The sequence below is a fragment of the Benincasa hispida genome, chromosome 11 (genome assembly GCF_009727055.1).
Source record: "Benincasa hispida cultivar B227 chromosome 11, ASM972705v1, whole genome shotgun sequence".
In the NCBI taxonomy this organism is placed as follows: Eukaryota; Viridiplantae; Streptophyta; class Magnoliopsida; order Cucurbitales; family Cucurbitaceae; genus Benincasa; species Benincasa hispida.
The window spans coordinates 10146620-10161817 of record NC_052359.1 but is presented as its reverse complement, the minus strand read 5'-3'; the positions used below and the strand labels follow the sequence as shown (position 1 = coordinate 10161817).

The 15198-nt window shown below is 34.0% G+C and overlaps 1 protein-coding gene across 2 annotated transcripts; it reads right to left on the bottom strand.

Moving 5' to 3' along the window:
- Window positions 1-2663: 2663 nt before the first annotated feature.
- LOC120090513 (gamma-tubulin complex component 2) lies at window positions 2664-14915 on the bottom strand. Of its 2 annotated transcripts, XM_039048228.1 has the most exons (22): window positions 14500-14915; window positions 14309-14408; window positions 13941-13990; window positions 13773-13821; window positions 13429-13563; window positions 12368-12499; window positions 9936-10019; window positions 9761-9859; window positions 8562-8653; window positions 7587-7659; window positions 7362-7514; window positions 7135-7254; window positions 6946-6999; window positions 6421-6504; window positions 6239-6313; window positions 6022-6153; window positions 4840-4965; window positions 4649-4756; window positions 4308-4370; window positions 4136-4210; window positions 3203-3402; window positions 2664-3122 (listed from the first exon to the last, which is right to left on the bottom strand). In XM_039048228.1, exons 2-22 carry the CDS (start codon window positions 14396-14398, stop codon window positions 2990-2992), a joined length of 2127 nt encoding a protein of 708 aa, XP_038904156.1. In that variant the 5' UTR covers window positions 14399-14408; window positions 14500-14915; the 3' UTR covers window positions 2664-2989. The 2 variants fall into 2 exon arrangements, with proteins under 2 accessions (XP_038904156.1, XP_038904155.1); XM_039048227.1 differs by having other exon boundaries at window positions 14309-14914.
- Between the last annotated feature and the right edge of the window lie 283 nt (window positions 14916-15198).

The window sequence follows — 15198 nt, the reverse complement described above, 5'->3', positions numbered from 1 at the left end:
ATTCCGAGAAATTTCAATATTTCGAGAAAATTTCGATTATTTTTTAATTACTTGAATTCAAGTTTTTCAATTTTATGGTCCTAATTACACACTATTCAATAATTTCACATGTTAATTTCATTTTTGACAAATGATTAAGCCTTTTTTTATATTACTTTTTCTCATTTCCAATTTTTCTCATTTTTTAGCTTTATTTTCGATTAAAACTTCCATTTTTAAAGAAATTGAATTTGAAAAAAAAAAACCACGAAAAATAACATATATTTATTTTTAACCTCATTTAAACTATTATCATTAAATTTTCAATCATTCCACCTCAAAATTGAATTGATGTGAGTATTTTCTTTAACCATCCAAAACTTTTATAATTTTTACATCATTTGACCTCAAAATATTCTTGAACTTTATATTATTTTGTAATTATTTTTCACTTCTTTTTTAAATTTCAACTCTCGCATCAATATTTAGATGTATTTATATAGACATCTAAATATTGTCTTACTTTATAAAAATTGTGATTAAAAATAGTCAATTACATTCTAATTAAGTCACAATCAAAGTTTTATTAACTAATCATAACAATTTTCATCCATTTCTATTAATTTCCATAATTTTTTCAGCAATTTTCATAAATATTTCCATCGATATCTTTATAAAATCGAGACTTTAATATTTTCATCGACATCGATATTTCAAACCTTGGTCATGTCATATTTGTGTTTCCTTTTGAAATCTTTAGTTGGAATAAAACATTCTTAAGGGTAATTTGCCTCCTCGCTTATGTAATTATGAAATGGGTATCATCTCAAATCAATAGAGGTGGTTTTTGGAATTATTATTCTATAGAAACTTCATGTTAATTTCATTTCATATTATCAATGAATAGGTTTTGTTTCCTATAAAGAAACTATAACAATGATAAATGGAGACATCCCTAATGAAGATATTATTCTTAAGGGCTCTTGGTTGACACACATTTTAGCATGATGCAAATTGTGCTTTTATATGTTCTAATAAGTAAATTAGGATTTTTTTTAAATAATGTTATTTTAATATTTATTGACAAAAATAGGGTTGTAAAATCATGACGAGGTCCACGAGTACCGACTAAACTAATAAATTGTGTACTCGGTCCACAATTTTCCCACATGTCAAGTAAAGATTTAAGGCTAAATCATGAATGAGGTTTGATCATTTTGGAAGGAACATTAATGTTTGACCATTTTTTTAAACAAAATGTTTGACCATTAAAGATTGAGAATTTTTTTTATTATAGAATTTGAAAATATTGATTTCCATATTTTATCATTAATGACATTATATATACCAATTAATTTTAAAAACTATTTATGAGATTTTTTTTTATAATATCTACTTATGCATTTTTTAGAAAATTCATGAATTATGAATTAAAAACAAACATTACATTTGACTCAAATTTAATTTTAGGATTTTTTTTTAAAATGTTATTTTAATATTTATTGACAAAAATAGAGTTGGTTTGAAAGTATGGACAAAAATAGAGTTGGTTTTAATATTTATAGATTTTGAAAGCAAATCCTTTCATTTTTTTTTAAAAAAATAAATTGCTAACATTAACATAAAGTCAAGTTTTTTTTTAAAGTAAGAACATGAATATAATGTTACATTAACAAATTCGTTGGATGAAACAAATTTTAATTTATCGACCTAAACAAAAATTAAATCTTTTGTATATTCTAGAATTTCACCTCAAGATTTTTTCATTAATATATATATATATATTTATATATATATATTAATGTTACAGTCTATGAGTTTGATCTTCATTGACCAAGTCATACGCTGACATGAAGACCACAACAATAATCATGTATCGAGTACACAATTTGCTACCCTATTTTTGTTAATATTTTTCTCTTTCACTTTGTAATTTCTTTCTTATATACACTATTTTTGTCATTATTTTAAAAAATTACATTATTCTTGGACTTAATCCATAAATTAGTGTCAATTATCTTTCTTAACACCAACTAGCTATGAAAAAGTATATATATATCATTCCTAATGATATTAAAATGGATATCCAGACCAATTTACATGTATCTCAACTAATCTCGTTCATATTATCAATAAATCAAAGTTGATTTTCAATTATTAAACACATTATTGAAAATGACCTTGAACATAACAAAAATAATTTTAACTATTTTAAAATCATTTTTACGAATGCAAATAACACATAATAGGGTTGAGACAATTCAATTTATGAATGCTAGAAAACTTGTGGGTGCCTACATTTTATTTATGTGGAATCGTAGTACAATTTATGTATCATTGAAGAGTCATTTGACCTTTAATATAAACACTTCTAAAGGATACTTCATCCTACCCATCACTGCACAAATATTTTTTTAGTTCAACAATATATGGAGTAGGGGATTGAATTTTCTACCTTTTGATTGAGAGTACATACTTTATGTCAATTAAGTTATGTTCATATTGGCTCGTTTCATCACCAAATAGATTTGCATTAGGAAAAGCATTTTATAAAAACTGAGAAGCATATTACAATCAAGAATGTTAGATATAATCTTTTTGTTGAGACAATTAGGGGGAAAGAAAAAATGGAAAACTAAAAGAGCACTTAAACCACAAGAACATAACAGAAAATGAAAAGCATGAAGACAAAGGAGAAGCCAATATTGATCATCCTCAACTCCATCACATACAGGAAACAAAGGAAAGTTCCTTCTTTCAGTAACTTGTTAATTTTCTAACAGCTCACAAGTAAAAATGAACCACATCGCCGTGTAAATAACCCGACTCCTAGAAAGGGTAAGATGATACAGACAGACATATGGAGCAAACTGTAACAATCAAAACATTTGGCCTTCTAGACCTTTAGCAATTCTTAGAACTCAAGGGCACAGTTGTAGAACCTATCTCACAAATCCTGTAAGTTCATAAGACCTCTAACAATTCTGTAAAGTTACATGAGGGAAGAAATTCAGAACCTATTTGTCATTTCAATGCCAAGAATCCACTGAGCAAGGTGAGTTAAATATGGCTCAGCCTGGGAGCTTTTACTCAAAATTGGTCCCAAACTCTGAAGCTCAGAGTTGAATTCCTTCTCAAATTTACTGCAATGTATGTAGAGCTAATGTAAGTGCAAGAACTTTTAAGTGTAAGGTATAACTGCGGTTGCTCATTTTGAACTTACAGGATAGACTCGGTGACTGCTGAGTTGGAAGTGGTTAGTTTCGCTCCCTTGGGAGTTCTTCCATTCCATTGCTTAGATTTTTCGGAACCAATTAAGCTATCTGACGATTCATCTAACTTGCATAGATCGATGGAGGATGAAATCAACCACTGCGTAGCTGCTGCATACTGCAGGCATAATAATTTCAACCTCTCCACTTTCTGCACATAGAGAATATATTAGTAGAAGAATACCCCAACAAAAAATGACAGAATTAAAAGTTTGTGATTCATAATTCAATGCCAAGGACGGTTGCCTCTATTTGTTCTTGGTACTTAAAGTCAGACAGCTGGAGTTTTCGGCCCCATATTTACTGCTAAACTGCCAATAACCTCTTTCTACAATGCTCTCTCCCTCTGGAAACAACCTCAACCACCATTTCAGGAGGGAGGTGTTTTCTCTTTAAGGGAGCCAATGTATAGCCCTCCGAACAAGACGGGAAGGGAGGAAAATTGCTTCCAATTCACAAGGTGGCTACCTTTTACAAGACTTGATCCTCTCCATATGAAAATTCTTAACAGATTTCTCCAGGATTTTGATGCACTTAATGGGAGTCCTAAACAGAGAGAAATGATAAAGGGGACTGCTCTAGTACACTGAATGAGCCAAAGCTCCCCCTTTTGAAATAAGGATATTTTTCCATTTGCCCAATCTTGCCTTGATCCCCCTTTTCTTTTTGTCTTTTTGTTGTCCTTCTTTATTTGTAACCCTTGTTAAAAACTAAAAACTAAAACATCTGAAGTACAAAGTGGCACATGTGAATGACGTCACCTTGCTGCATATTACCTAAACCTAGGGTGCACATGTCTACGATTTTTAAAACAGTGATCACATAGTTATACCAATCTACTTACACAGCAAGTTGAGGGAAAAAAACATACATCATTAACTGACCTTAAGCAACTGCGGCAACAGAAGCAAACATTCTCGGAGACACTTGTCAAGGAAGAAATCATGATGCTGGATAACCTGATCAAAGGAGCTTATCAATTTACTTAGAATAGGCACTTTAGCAATACATGATAAAACTCTTATCCTTCCAACATAAGTTACAAAGGGAGTATACCTCATCAATGCTCTTAGCTGTCTGAATCCGGTTGTGCATTACATGCCAATTGGGTTCAAGAACCTAAAACCAAAAAACTTGTCAAAAAACCAAATGCCATATTCCATCACTATCAAGTATCAAGGAAAAACGTAATGGCAGGTTATGGCTACTATGGGTTTGGGAATTAAGGTTACTGTCAAGGAAAAACATAATGGAACCATAACATACTCAACGGCATGCTTAAGTAGGATGGAGAAAGAAATTAACTAAGAACTCAAAGAAATCCCAGCATTTAGGTACTCAATGCAAGCATCATTTTCAAACAATGAAAAATTAAATTTATGAAAGAGAAAACCTACCTCAAAGGTCAAATAGTGTAGAAGGCTATTAATAAATTTAAGCATTGCACGGCAGAGTAACGATGATCTTGAGATGGATGTACCACGGATATTAAGGGAACGAACACCCTGCCATAGATCATTATTTATGTGTGAAAAATGTATGTACTAAATGACCATCTAACCACAAAAAGAGAAAACCAAGCCCATACCTGATGCACTTGCCATGCCCAACAAAGTTGGCGTTCCACATGCTTGCAGTGGAAAAGAAAGCGAAAGATCAGCTGGTACTTTGATAGAGATTTCCATGATATAACTATAGACAATGGCCATCTGACCTGAAATTAAGCCCCCATTGAATATAATACAAAATAAACACAAACAAAAAGTATAAATCAAATGACAACAAAAAAATTGACATCGGTTCAAGCCAAATAATAGTTTAAGAATGCCCTAGTGTTTCTGAACCAAGAAACTAGATACGTAATTCTAATCATACACATTATATAGAGTACTTTTATTTATTATTTTTTTCCATGCCCTACATTAAATCACCCTTCCTTCTTCTTTCACTCTCTCTCTCATCTCCTCATCCCTTTTTTTCTGGAGAAGATCAGAAGAGTGTGTGCTTAACTGTTCAGAGAGGTCCTTAATCAGAAAAAAAAATGCTGTGAGGCTTAGCCCTCAAGCCAGCCAGACAGACAGTTTCACTCTTGCTTCTCTTTTTCCCCAAAATTTGAAGATTAACTATGATGATTTACTCAAAGCTTGTGCAGAATTTCTCAAGAGGCATCACAACGTAGGCTTATGGATTAGTTTCAATCTAGCTTCATTTTCCATCCTGACAATGCCAAGCCCTGGTCCGTGGAGCACCACTTCTTCAAACTCAAAGAAACTATTCCAATTAACGTGATGAGCCCTTCCTTCTAAGGAAAAAAAGCCCAATCAATTTTCCTATTAGCCGTTCAATCATGGCTGCACCTGCAACATAACAGGACCTTCCAAGGAGAGAAGGTAAGAAAATTTCTCTATTTGAACAAATTGATTGTTTACAAGTTTTATTAGTATACATCATCCAGTGATTATAATGGTTAATTTTTCTAATGCCCAACCTAACAGTTTGAGAAAGATAACAGTCCGAAACTTCATTCCAGATATTATCCAAAGGGACTGACCCTTGAATAAATATGACTAGGATAAATATTAGAGGGTTGGGCCGCCCAGGCAAATGTTTAAGCCATCTAAGCTGTAAACCAATATTATCATTTCAGAAATAAAATGAAATATTATAAATACAACTCCTACTTCTTGCTAAGATAATTAGGCTTGAAGCAACACTGTGAAGGAAAAACATGGGCAAAATAACTTATCAAAGGCCCATTTGATAAAAGTACCTTGTAACTTAAAGAAAATGCCTCAAGGCCAGTAATGCCCATGGGTTCTTCCTGATCATTGATGTCGAGAAGAGTCTTACTGTCAACTAGATCCTTGAGTGTACGCAAACTTTTAGGCAATGACATTCTTTCCTGAAAATATGTTTAGAAATGAAGAAATCACGGAAATTTTGGGTATTTTCTGCATCATACAAATAATTAACTACAATCAGCTTACCACACAACACGTTAAGTCCTCATTGCAAGGATCTGCTGCAGCCGCTGTGGTGCGTAAGGCAACATCCAGAAGAGACTAGATGGCCATGAAGGCATATCATTTGATATCGATGCACAAACATTACTCATTAGGGAACAGTCAGTAAAGTTGGCCCTAATACAAGACAGAGGTTAGGATCAAACCTGCAACTTCTCTACAGAAATCTCATCAAGCTTTTTTGAAAGTTCATCTCGAGCAATGTCCATAAAATGAACCAAGAAATCACCCTGCAATCATGTAATATGATTTTCTAACAAAAGAATAAATAAGAAAAAACCACATATGGGAAAGCTTCAATAGAGCTCCATCAGAAGAACCACGTGATTATCCTAAACTGGTAAAAGGTTTCCTTTTTCAATAAAGAGTCCACTACTATCGCAACAGGATAGACAATGAATTCCTCGACTTGATTCATGCTACACTATGGTAGTTCCTCAGAAGAAAGACCAACAACAAAATTGATCCTACTGCTTCAATTAGTTCGCTAATGAAATTAATTAATTGGGGAATGATATTTCTAATGGATTTATAAGCATATGATACTTCAAAGCATTCCGTGCCTACTATCGCTAAGGAATAACATGACAATAATGAAACACCAAAATTTTGACTCCTAGATTCATAGAGGACAGCATAACTCATAAGTTTACCAATCAAAGATCATATACCTGATCAAGCAGAAGGTAATGCTTAATTGACCTCAGCTTCCCCATCAGGTCATACTGCAGGGACATTACCAAAATGTTACACCATTGTAAAGAAATTGCCACGAATAAAAGCTAGAAAAATATTTAAAAGAAAAGATGGATGAAAATAAGGAAAAGAACCAGCAAAAGAAGGAATTCATTGAATGCTACCTTTTCTTTGATAAGTTTCAATAGTTCGCTGCTGGAAAAATCATAAGCAGCTTTTATACACTCTAAATATTGATGATTCGAGCCAAAACTCATTAACTTTGAATTTTCTGATGCAGGTAGCTGAAATAGCAACAAAATCAGATATCTATTTTATTATTTTATAAAGTAACCAAATAACATAGTAATGAAAGCATAAAATTTTTTTAAAAATAAATAAATAAATAAACCTGAACATTATGCCCACACTCTCTCATGACATTTAAATATTTTCCTGTCGTCAATATCATCCCTGCTATATTTGCGAGAAATGTAGGAATTCCCTCCTTGAGACTATAGCGTTGCCTCCAATACTTTGTGTCATAATCTTGATTGAGGCTCTCCTAGAATAACATACTTCATACCATGAGAAGTACAATTCACAGTATGCTAAAACACGGTAGAAAGCTCCATACCTTCCTCAGAGATTTGTTTTCCTCGATGAAAAATTCACCATAAGGATCATCAATTACTCCCTCATAAACCCATCTGAAATTAAAATTTATTTATATTTAGCAATCTAATCAATAAATAATAAAATGGCAAGACGTGGCCACAAAACAAGGGCATGGGAGAATGGGCAGTTATTTTCCAGAAAAAGTGACTTCTCATAGACCTATACATGTTGGCAAAGTTGAATTGAGGGTCACAAATAATTTGTGGGAATAAATAACCATGTTGGATTATATATTCAAATACTACAAGCCCAGCAATAAAAAGTTTGAAAAAGCAGTGTGGATTGCAAGACAAAGCAAGGACTACTTATCCATGAATCTAAAAAATACCACCTCAGTTTTAAATGACTACTCATATTGTGTCTCCTTTCCAAGAAAGCAGCAACAACATGAGAAGAGCAAGGCCCCGACCAAGCCAACAGGGTCATGAAGCTATTAACGAAGTAGCTGATTGTGTATTTTGTATTTTCATGTTCTAAGTATCTAGATACAAAGGATATCATTCAAACAACAATGAGCTCAAACAGAATAACCTAAGGGGCAAGGGGATAAGGCATTCCATCTCTTCTCTCCCGAAGGAAGGGTTACAAAAAGACCTTCCAATCTAAACTGATGGTGTCAGACAACATACGTTGAGCGCTCCAAATAAAGACGGTAAATGGTACAAAGTCATAAAAGGAAGAAAGAGGAGACAACTTATCTAAGAAACTATCGAGCTGTTAATTTAATCCCATAAATCAGACAAAACCATCAACAAGCAATGAAATTTTCACTTAAAAAATTAAGTCCAAGTTCATTAATAGAGACTTGATAAAATAACCAAATGGATTTTTTCTCTGCTTTTTTTGGGCTTTAGGCATGTCTGTGTGTTGGTGAGTGGGGAAGAAAGTTGACAAACTATTATTAAAAAAAATTAGCTCAATTCTTGGAATGAACCTTTCTAATATACCAAGGTAAGCATTGCTTGCACACTGTGTCATCTTCTCCAGCAAAGACCTCACTGCATTATCACCAGCCATAGCCTTGGCCTAAACAAGAAAAGTAAAGATTTAGCATCATTAAAGATGATCTATTCCTAGCGTTCTATGACTCAATTCCATAAATGTTCCAATGCATGTCTCAAGAAGACGCTCATTTGCATAATTCCTAAAAAATCCAAGGCTTCCAAGATAAGTGAATTAGACCCCTTCACTAGGTCAAGATCATATATAAGATTATTGGTTAAGTTCCAGCATATAGAATAAAGAGATGGTTCCTTCTAGTGTTTTTGAATTCCAGTTACTCCAATTAATGTTAAACAATTATTGATTCTACTGGGAAGATGGACAGGGTAGTAGAGCTCTAAGATTATGGCTTGGGTTATCTAAATTGATCATATGAACTCTAAAAAGCTTATGATCTCATAGATGAGACTCCTTGGAAGCTATAATAAAAGAAAAAGACTTGGTTTGATTTGATTAGCAAACGGTCAGGTCAGGTTGAGTGGTGAGGAACCAAGCAAAATAATCTTGTGATCACAGGGTCAAGATCAAGAATCATCTAGATCTGAGTTCGATGGCTGGCATACAACCATGGTTATGAACGGCAGCGGTGGCAGGAGGCAATGGGCAGCTAGGGTTAGGGTTAAGGGTATATTTTAGGATTTTATTTTTTCACTCTGATACCATGCTAATTATCAAGATAAACGTCGGCATTGAATAGAATAATTCCTTTTCATATTCACAATGATTACAAGGGTCTATTGTAGGTTGAAGAAAGACCTAACATATAAAGGAAAAAAATCTTACACAGGTAATCACACTACAGCTCAAACTAAATATAGCAAAGTCAATATTAAACTATAAACCAACAGTTTTGAATATTAATCATCTATCCCCTTTTTAGATCCTTTTTCATTATTATACATGTCTTCAAGAAAGGAAAAAAAGGGGGGAAAAAAAAAAAAAAAAAAAAAGGAACAGTGAAAGGAGAGGCAGTAGAAGAACAGGGGCCCAACAATCTACATCTATTCACAGAATACTCAAATATCAATGTCCAAAGGATTTTCTAAAAACTAGGCAAGCCCCTCAAAGATACAAAACTTGCTGGGAACATCGATGATTACTAAGCATCTTGATATAAATACAAGTTTGTACCTGGCTCTGCAAGAGGTTAAGAACTGCAGAACCTGCAATATCATTAGCCGAAACCTTCCGTGTCACCGCAAATAATGCTTGCATGGAACCCATCATAGGCTGCATGTGTGTCGTAGCATAAAATGCGAGAAGGCATAATTGAAATGAATCTGTAGAAATTAAGAGAAGCTCAAACCTGACAGTAAAACCACAATCCTTGGATGGAAAGTCTACCAAGTCGAAACTGGTGCTCAAGCTGGGCTACCATTGCTTGGTAATCCTATGGGACAACAACAGAAGGAAATAAGAAAATTCAGTTTCCAATTCAACATATTTTGAGAAGGAAATAAGCAATGAAAGTTTCTTGTTGAAAAATATATTTCATCATATGAAAAGTGAGGTTCCTTTTTCATAATCATACTCCGTAATTTCTTTACTGAATAAGAGTACACATTTGTTTATAAAACCAGATTTGATCCTCAAGAGCTCAGACACTATTGTGTTAAAAAATAAATTATCATACAGGAACATAGACAGGAATGACCAAATGAGGATACAAAAGAGACTTGTATTACACCCAACTCCTTGTTGCTCATTCAATTAGCAAGTCAGCATAATTTTCACAATGGCAATGCCTAACCTATTCCAAACTGTGGTTTAGAAGATACATATGCACCATTTTTACAGTCATCATTAAGAGCATGTGTTAAAGAAAATTGTAAATTTAAAAATAAACCATTTATCAGCATCTAATCTAAAGACTTTCTTAGAATTTAGAACCTTAAACCCAGACATCGTTTTCCTCTTGTAAATCAAAACTGAACGAGGCAGTTAGGTGACTACTAAGTCCTATGTTCTCAAGCTCGAAGCGTCAACTGAACCTACACTAAAGACTACGGTGAGTAGAGAAGACTTTTGTGATGTAGGATTGAATTCTACTTGTATTACTCAGGTAATATGTTGTGTATGCAAAAACAATTTCTCTTAACTTGTCTTTGCTGGATGATTCGGAAGGTTGGACTACCAGTATCTTAGTGCATGTTTGGGAGTGACTTTGAAATGGTTAAAATCACTTTTATCATGTTTAAATCACACCAAAATACACATTTAATCACTCAAAATCAATTTAATGTTAATTTTACCCTTCTAAACAAAATTTTCATACTATTAAAATTAATTTCGAATGACATAACAATTTTGCCATTTTCAGAATCACTCCCAAACATGTCATTATTTTTCTGTATCTTAACTGGACTGATTTCTGGATAGAGCTGGGTTGTGCTTGGATCAATGGTGTCTGTAGGGAGACTTCAATGTCGTCTAGGAGACCCTCTGAAAAGTCTAATGGGCATCCCTTTACCGAAAGCACCTTAATCAATGCATAAATGACCTGTTGTCAATAGAAATCCCCTTATCCGGTGGCCTCTATACCTAGTCTGATTTTACAGACCAAACTATTAGAATGCTCGCCAATAGATCTTTGGCTTCAAAATGGTGGATTTCTTCATTCAAAAATTAAGAGTCTTCAGGAAAGTTAGGAGCACCTTAGATCATCCTCCTCTTCTGATACGAAAATCTCAAAAGTTTGTAAATTAGGAACCTTTAGTTGAGCCCCTAATATGACATCAATCCAAAGGAAAGGATTAGATTTTGATTACCTTTTGATCGAAAACCGAGAGACAAGGAGAACTACCTCTACTCAAGGTTTGAACACTCCACAAACAAATTGATCAATCTTATCGCTCAAGCATGTAACCTTAGATCAAGGAACTCACGATAAGCTCCTCACAATAACGATTTCGTTAAATGATGAAGCCCCTCTTGGCTAGTAACAGGATAGCAGTCCATCCCGATGGAAGCAGGGCTTTTTCCTTTTCTAATCCCCGAAACCAATTGATCTAGCCATGAGCAGGCACTTGACTAATAGTTTCCAGAGGGGTTTTCAACATTTATTTCTAATGCGAGGAAGGAAAGCCGGTGCTATGGCTACTCTCTTTCCCTGCACTAAGAACCCTGTCCATGTTATTGTCATTTAGTTTACCTTTCATTGAGTAGTGAAAAGGAACATCTCATAAAGATAAACGTAATCAGTACATCGACCAAGCACCAGAAACACTCAGATATTGAAAAAGAATCCTACAAGAGGGATGCTCTCTCCTCTCTCCCCACTCTTCCTCTTTTGACCGGTAACCGCCATTGTATTTTCTCCGATCATCATGAAGAACAAATGTCCTCCACATGTTATCTATCCTTTCAATAGGAGCCCCTTTTTGTAGTTTTCTTGTGTTTTTCTATTTTTTTGTAGTTTTTTTTTTGGCTCCTTTGGACTAGATTTTCCATTTTTGATTACTCTTGTATATTCTTTCATTTGTTCTTAATGAAAACTGTTCTTTTCATCATTAGAAGGAAAAAAATATGGAAAAGGGAAGGAATTGGGTGGTTCTAATATGTTGTTTCCAAAAATTATCTCCCAGTACCTTGTACGGTTTTTTTTCCAGTATAAGGATGTGCTGGTCAAATGGAAAGAATATGATGGCATTTTTCCAGTTTTACTCAGAAGAATACAAATTTAACATTAGAAGTTTTTACTTTTCTTTTTTTTTTTCCTAAAAAAAACAAAGTACTTACTAGAAGGAGAGCTCTAAGCGCAGCAGCAAAGGCATGATTAACTAAGCCTTTCTTGAACTGAGATCTTGATTCAACAAACTGATTAATGAACAGAAAGCTCTCACACAGAGGAAATATTCTTTTTGCTAATTCCTGCAATATAAGCCTTAGTTAGCATAAGAGTTTAGTGCCAACACCATAATCAGATAAAATATTAATAGTCCATAATGGCGGTGATTGTAATTGTCACATTCAATGTTTTTGCATATCTAGGAAGTCATTACAAATTCGATTGTGCATAAAATCTTTAAATTTCCATATAGGAATAAAATGGTTGACACATCTCCCAGGAAGAACAAAATGAATGATGCCTTACGAGATGCAACTCACACAACTACTTGAAAAATTATCAGCAGTATAATAATACAGTATCTACAAAGCCCCTACACTTGATCAATGTAAAATACAAATCATTACAAAGAAATTATCATGTGATATCAAAACTTATATAACTTTACAAAATCTACTAGCTAATTCTGTTCCAGAAAGATGACGAACTCTGGCAATCATGCCCACGTCCCATAAGTAGAACTAACTATGTTGGTTTATAAGGATCGAAGAATGATGTACTCAAAAACAGAGAGAGAAAAACAACATAAAGGCCTTAGGGATGAAAAAAGGAGGAACCAAATAAAGGCCTCCAGTGTACAGAGATACGAAACGGGGGGATGTTGCAAAAGGATTTGTGCAAGGCCCTCCAATTTGAGGTCACATAGAGTATGTTTAGAAAGAACTTAAACATCCACTATACACAATTTATTGATGTCTCATTCAACTTTTTATTTTTTTTAAATCTGCAACACCTAAAAGTGAGCTAATTACCACCCGGAAGCAAAATAGCAAGATAGTTAGAGGCTTGAGAACAAATTTTGATTCATTGACATACTAATAACACCTACAAATGTTTCTAAAAATAATTAAAGAAAAAAAAATTCACACCTACAAATGCAAAAAGTTTTAAAATACTAACAAATAAATAAACACCAGCAGTTGTAGTAACTTTATGCCTCTAAAATTGCTACCTGAAGAGTCAAATCCATAGATGCCTCAACCTGGAAAGAAACTTCATTCTCTTTGCCAGGAACTCTTTTAATTGAAATATAGCGCCCCTCAATTCCAAGCAGGGCAGAGAGGAGATCATCAATTACAATAAGTTCCTACATATATAAGTGTGACAGAAGACAATTACTAGTGTCAGAAATCACGATGAAAATATAAAAATAAAAATAATATTGACAAACAATTTCATATCAGAACAAGGGTTTCACGAACAACAAATTGTCGAACTATATTAGAAAATTAAAATAATAAGTTCTTCAAGTTTGAGACAAAGTATTTAACATCTAATCCCAATTGAAAATCATACCTGAATTGCAGCATCATAACAGCCTATGGCCTTTTCCAGCCCCCCATTGCTGAGATATTAGAATTTTAAAGTGTACAATAAGTATTGTTTCAAGTAGGAATGACTATGTGGACTCAAAAAGGAGTAGCGAGATAAGATATAAAAGCAATTATCAACAATGTCATTTACCTGAAGGAATCCAACTTTAATTCCGCAAAACGAGACGTAGTTTTTGCTTCCTGGAGTATAATTTTCAAAACATAAAGAGAAAATCACAAAGTGAGGACTCGATTTCTATACAACAGACCAACCGAAGAATTAAAACTACAATGATCATAACTCATAGCAGAACAGGGAATTCAGGAAGAACCAAAATACATAGTAGAAGGAGTAATTGATACTATTCCAATTATAGACGCTCCAATTAAGCCTCTCCAACTCGGAAGATAACATAATGCCATAGCTTAGACCCTATTCTTCTCAAAACACATGTACATTTCTATTCGACATGGATAAAAAGAAATGGTAATAAATAAAAAGGGAGGTGAAATAGAAACCTGGTGGAAACGGCCAGTGAGAAAGGGCCTCTCGAGGTTCCAACGGGGAGTTGAAGGACTTGAAATCGAGGTTGAAGCTGGATTTTCCATAGTTTCTCAACTGCAATACAGTTGTATCCAAATTTCCTTAGACCCCAACAGAGGAGAGAATCTGAGAGTTCACAGGAATTGAAATGTGAGAAATTTCCCACCCTCTTAGAATTCTGATGGTGGTAGCACCTAAAATTGGTTTAACGAAGCGTTTTTCAATGAACATTCCAAAGACCCATTTCGAAAAAACCCCTCCCACCACCCAGAGAAGTTCAGTTTTCCAATTCCGAATGGTGCAGCTCCAACATCAGATGATCAGAGTAAACAAAGAGGGAAAGAAGAAATGAGCTAATTGGGTGTGCGTGTTTTGCAACTAAACCAGAAACCGGAGCGAAATCAAGAGTGGGAGAGCGAGGGAGAATGCTGGTGGGAGTATGGCTGAAGGCTGAGAGCAATTGAAGATCGAGAGAACGAAATGGAGACAAGTGACAGAGACAGAAGAGAAGGGAGAGAGCCTTTTTCTTCTCTTTTTCTCTTCCTTCACCCTCCCTTTCGAACGGAAAATTTCAAAGCCCAACTCTCAAAAAAATTTCTATGATATGTATGATTCGTGTGAAATACCAATTATATCCCTAATTTTAAAAAACTCTTCAAACTGTGCCACATTTCTTCTTCCACGATTTCTTATATATTCAATGCAACACTAACATTTCAACAATGCATTTATTCCCAACTAATATTCTACCAATAGCAATGAATAACATTAATATAAAGAATAGAAGGTCACTCTCAGTTATTCATTTTTCTTCGAACTCACCACGAAGTTCTCCCATTGTTCTCTCAGAGTTTTAGTACAACAT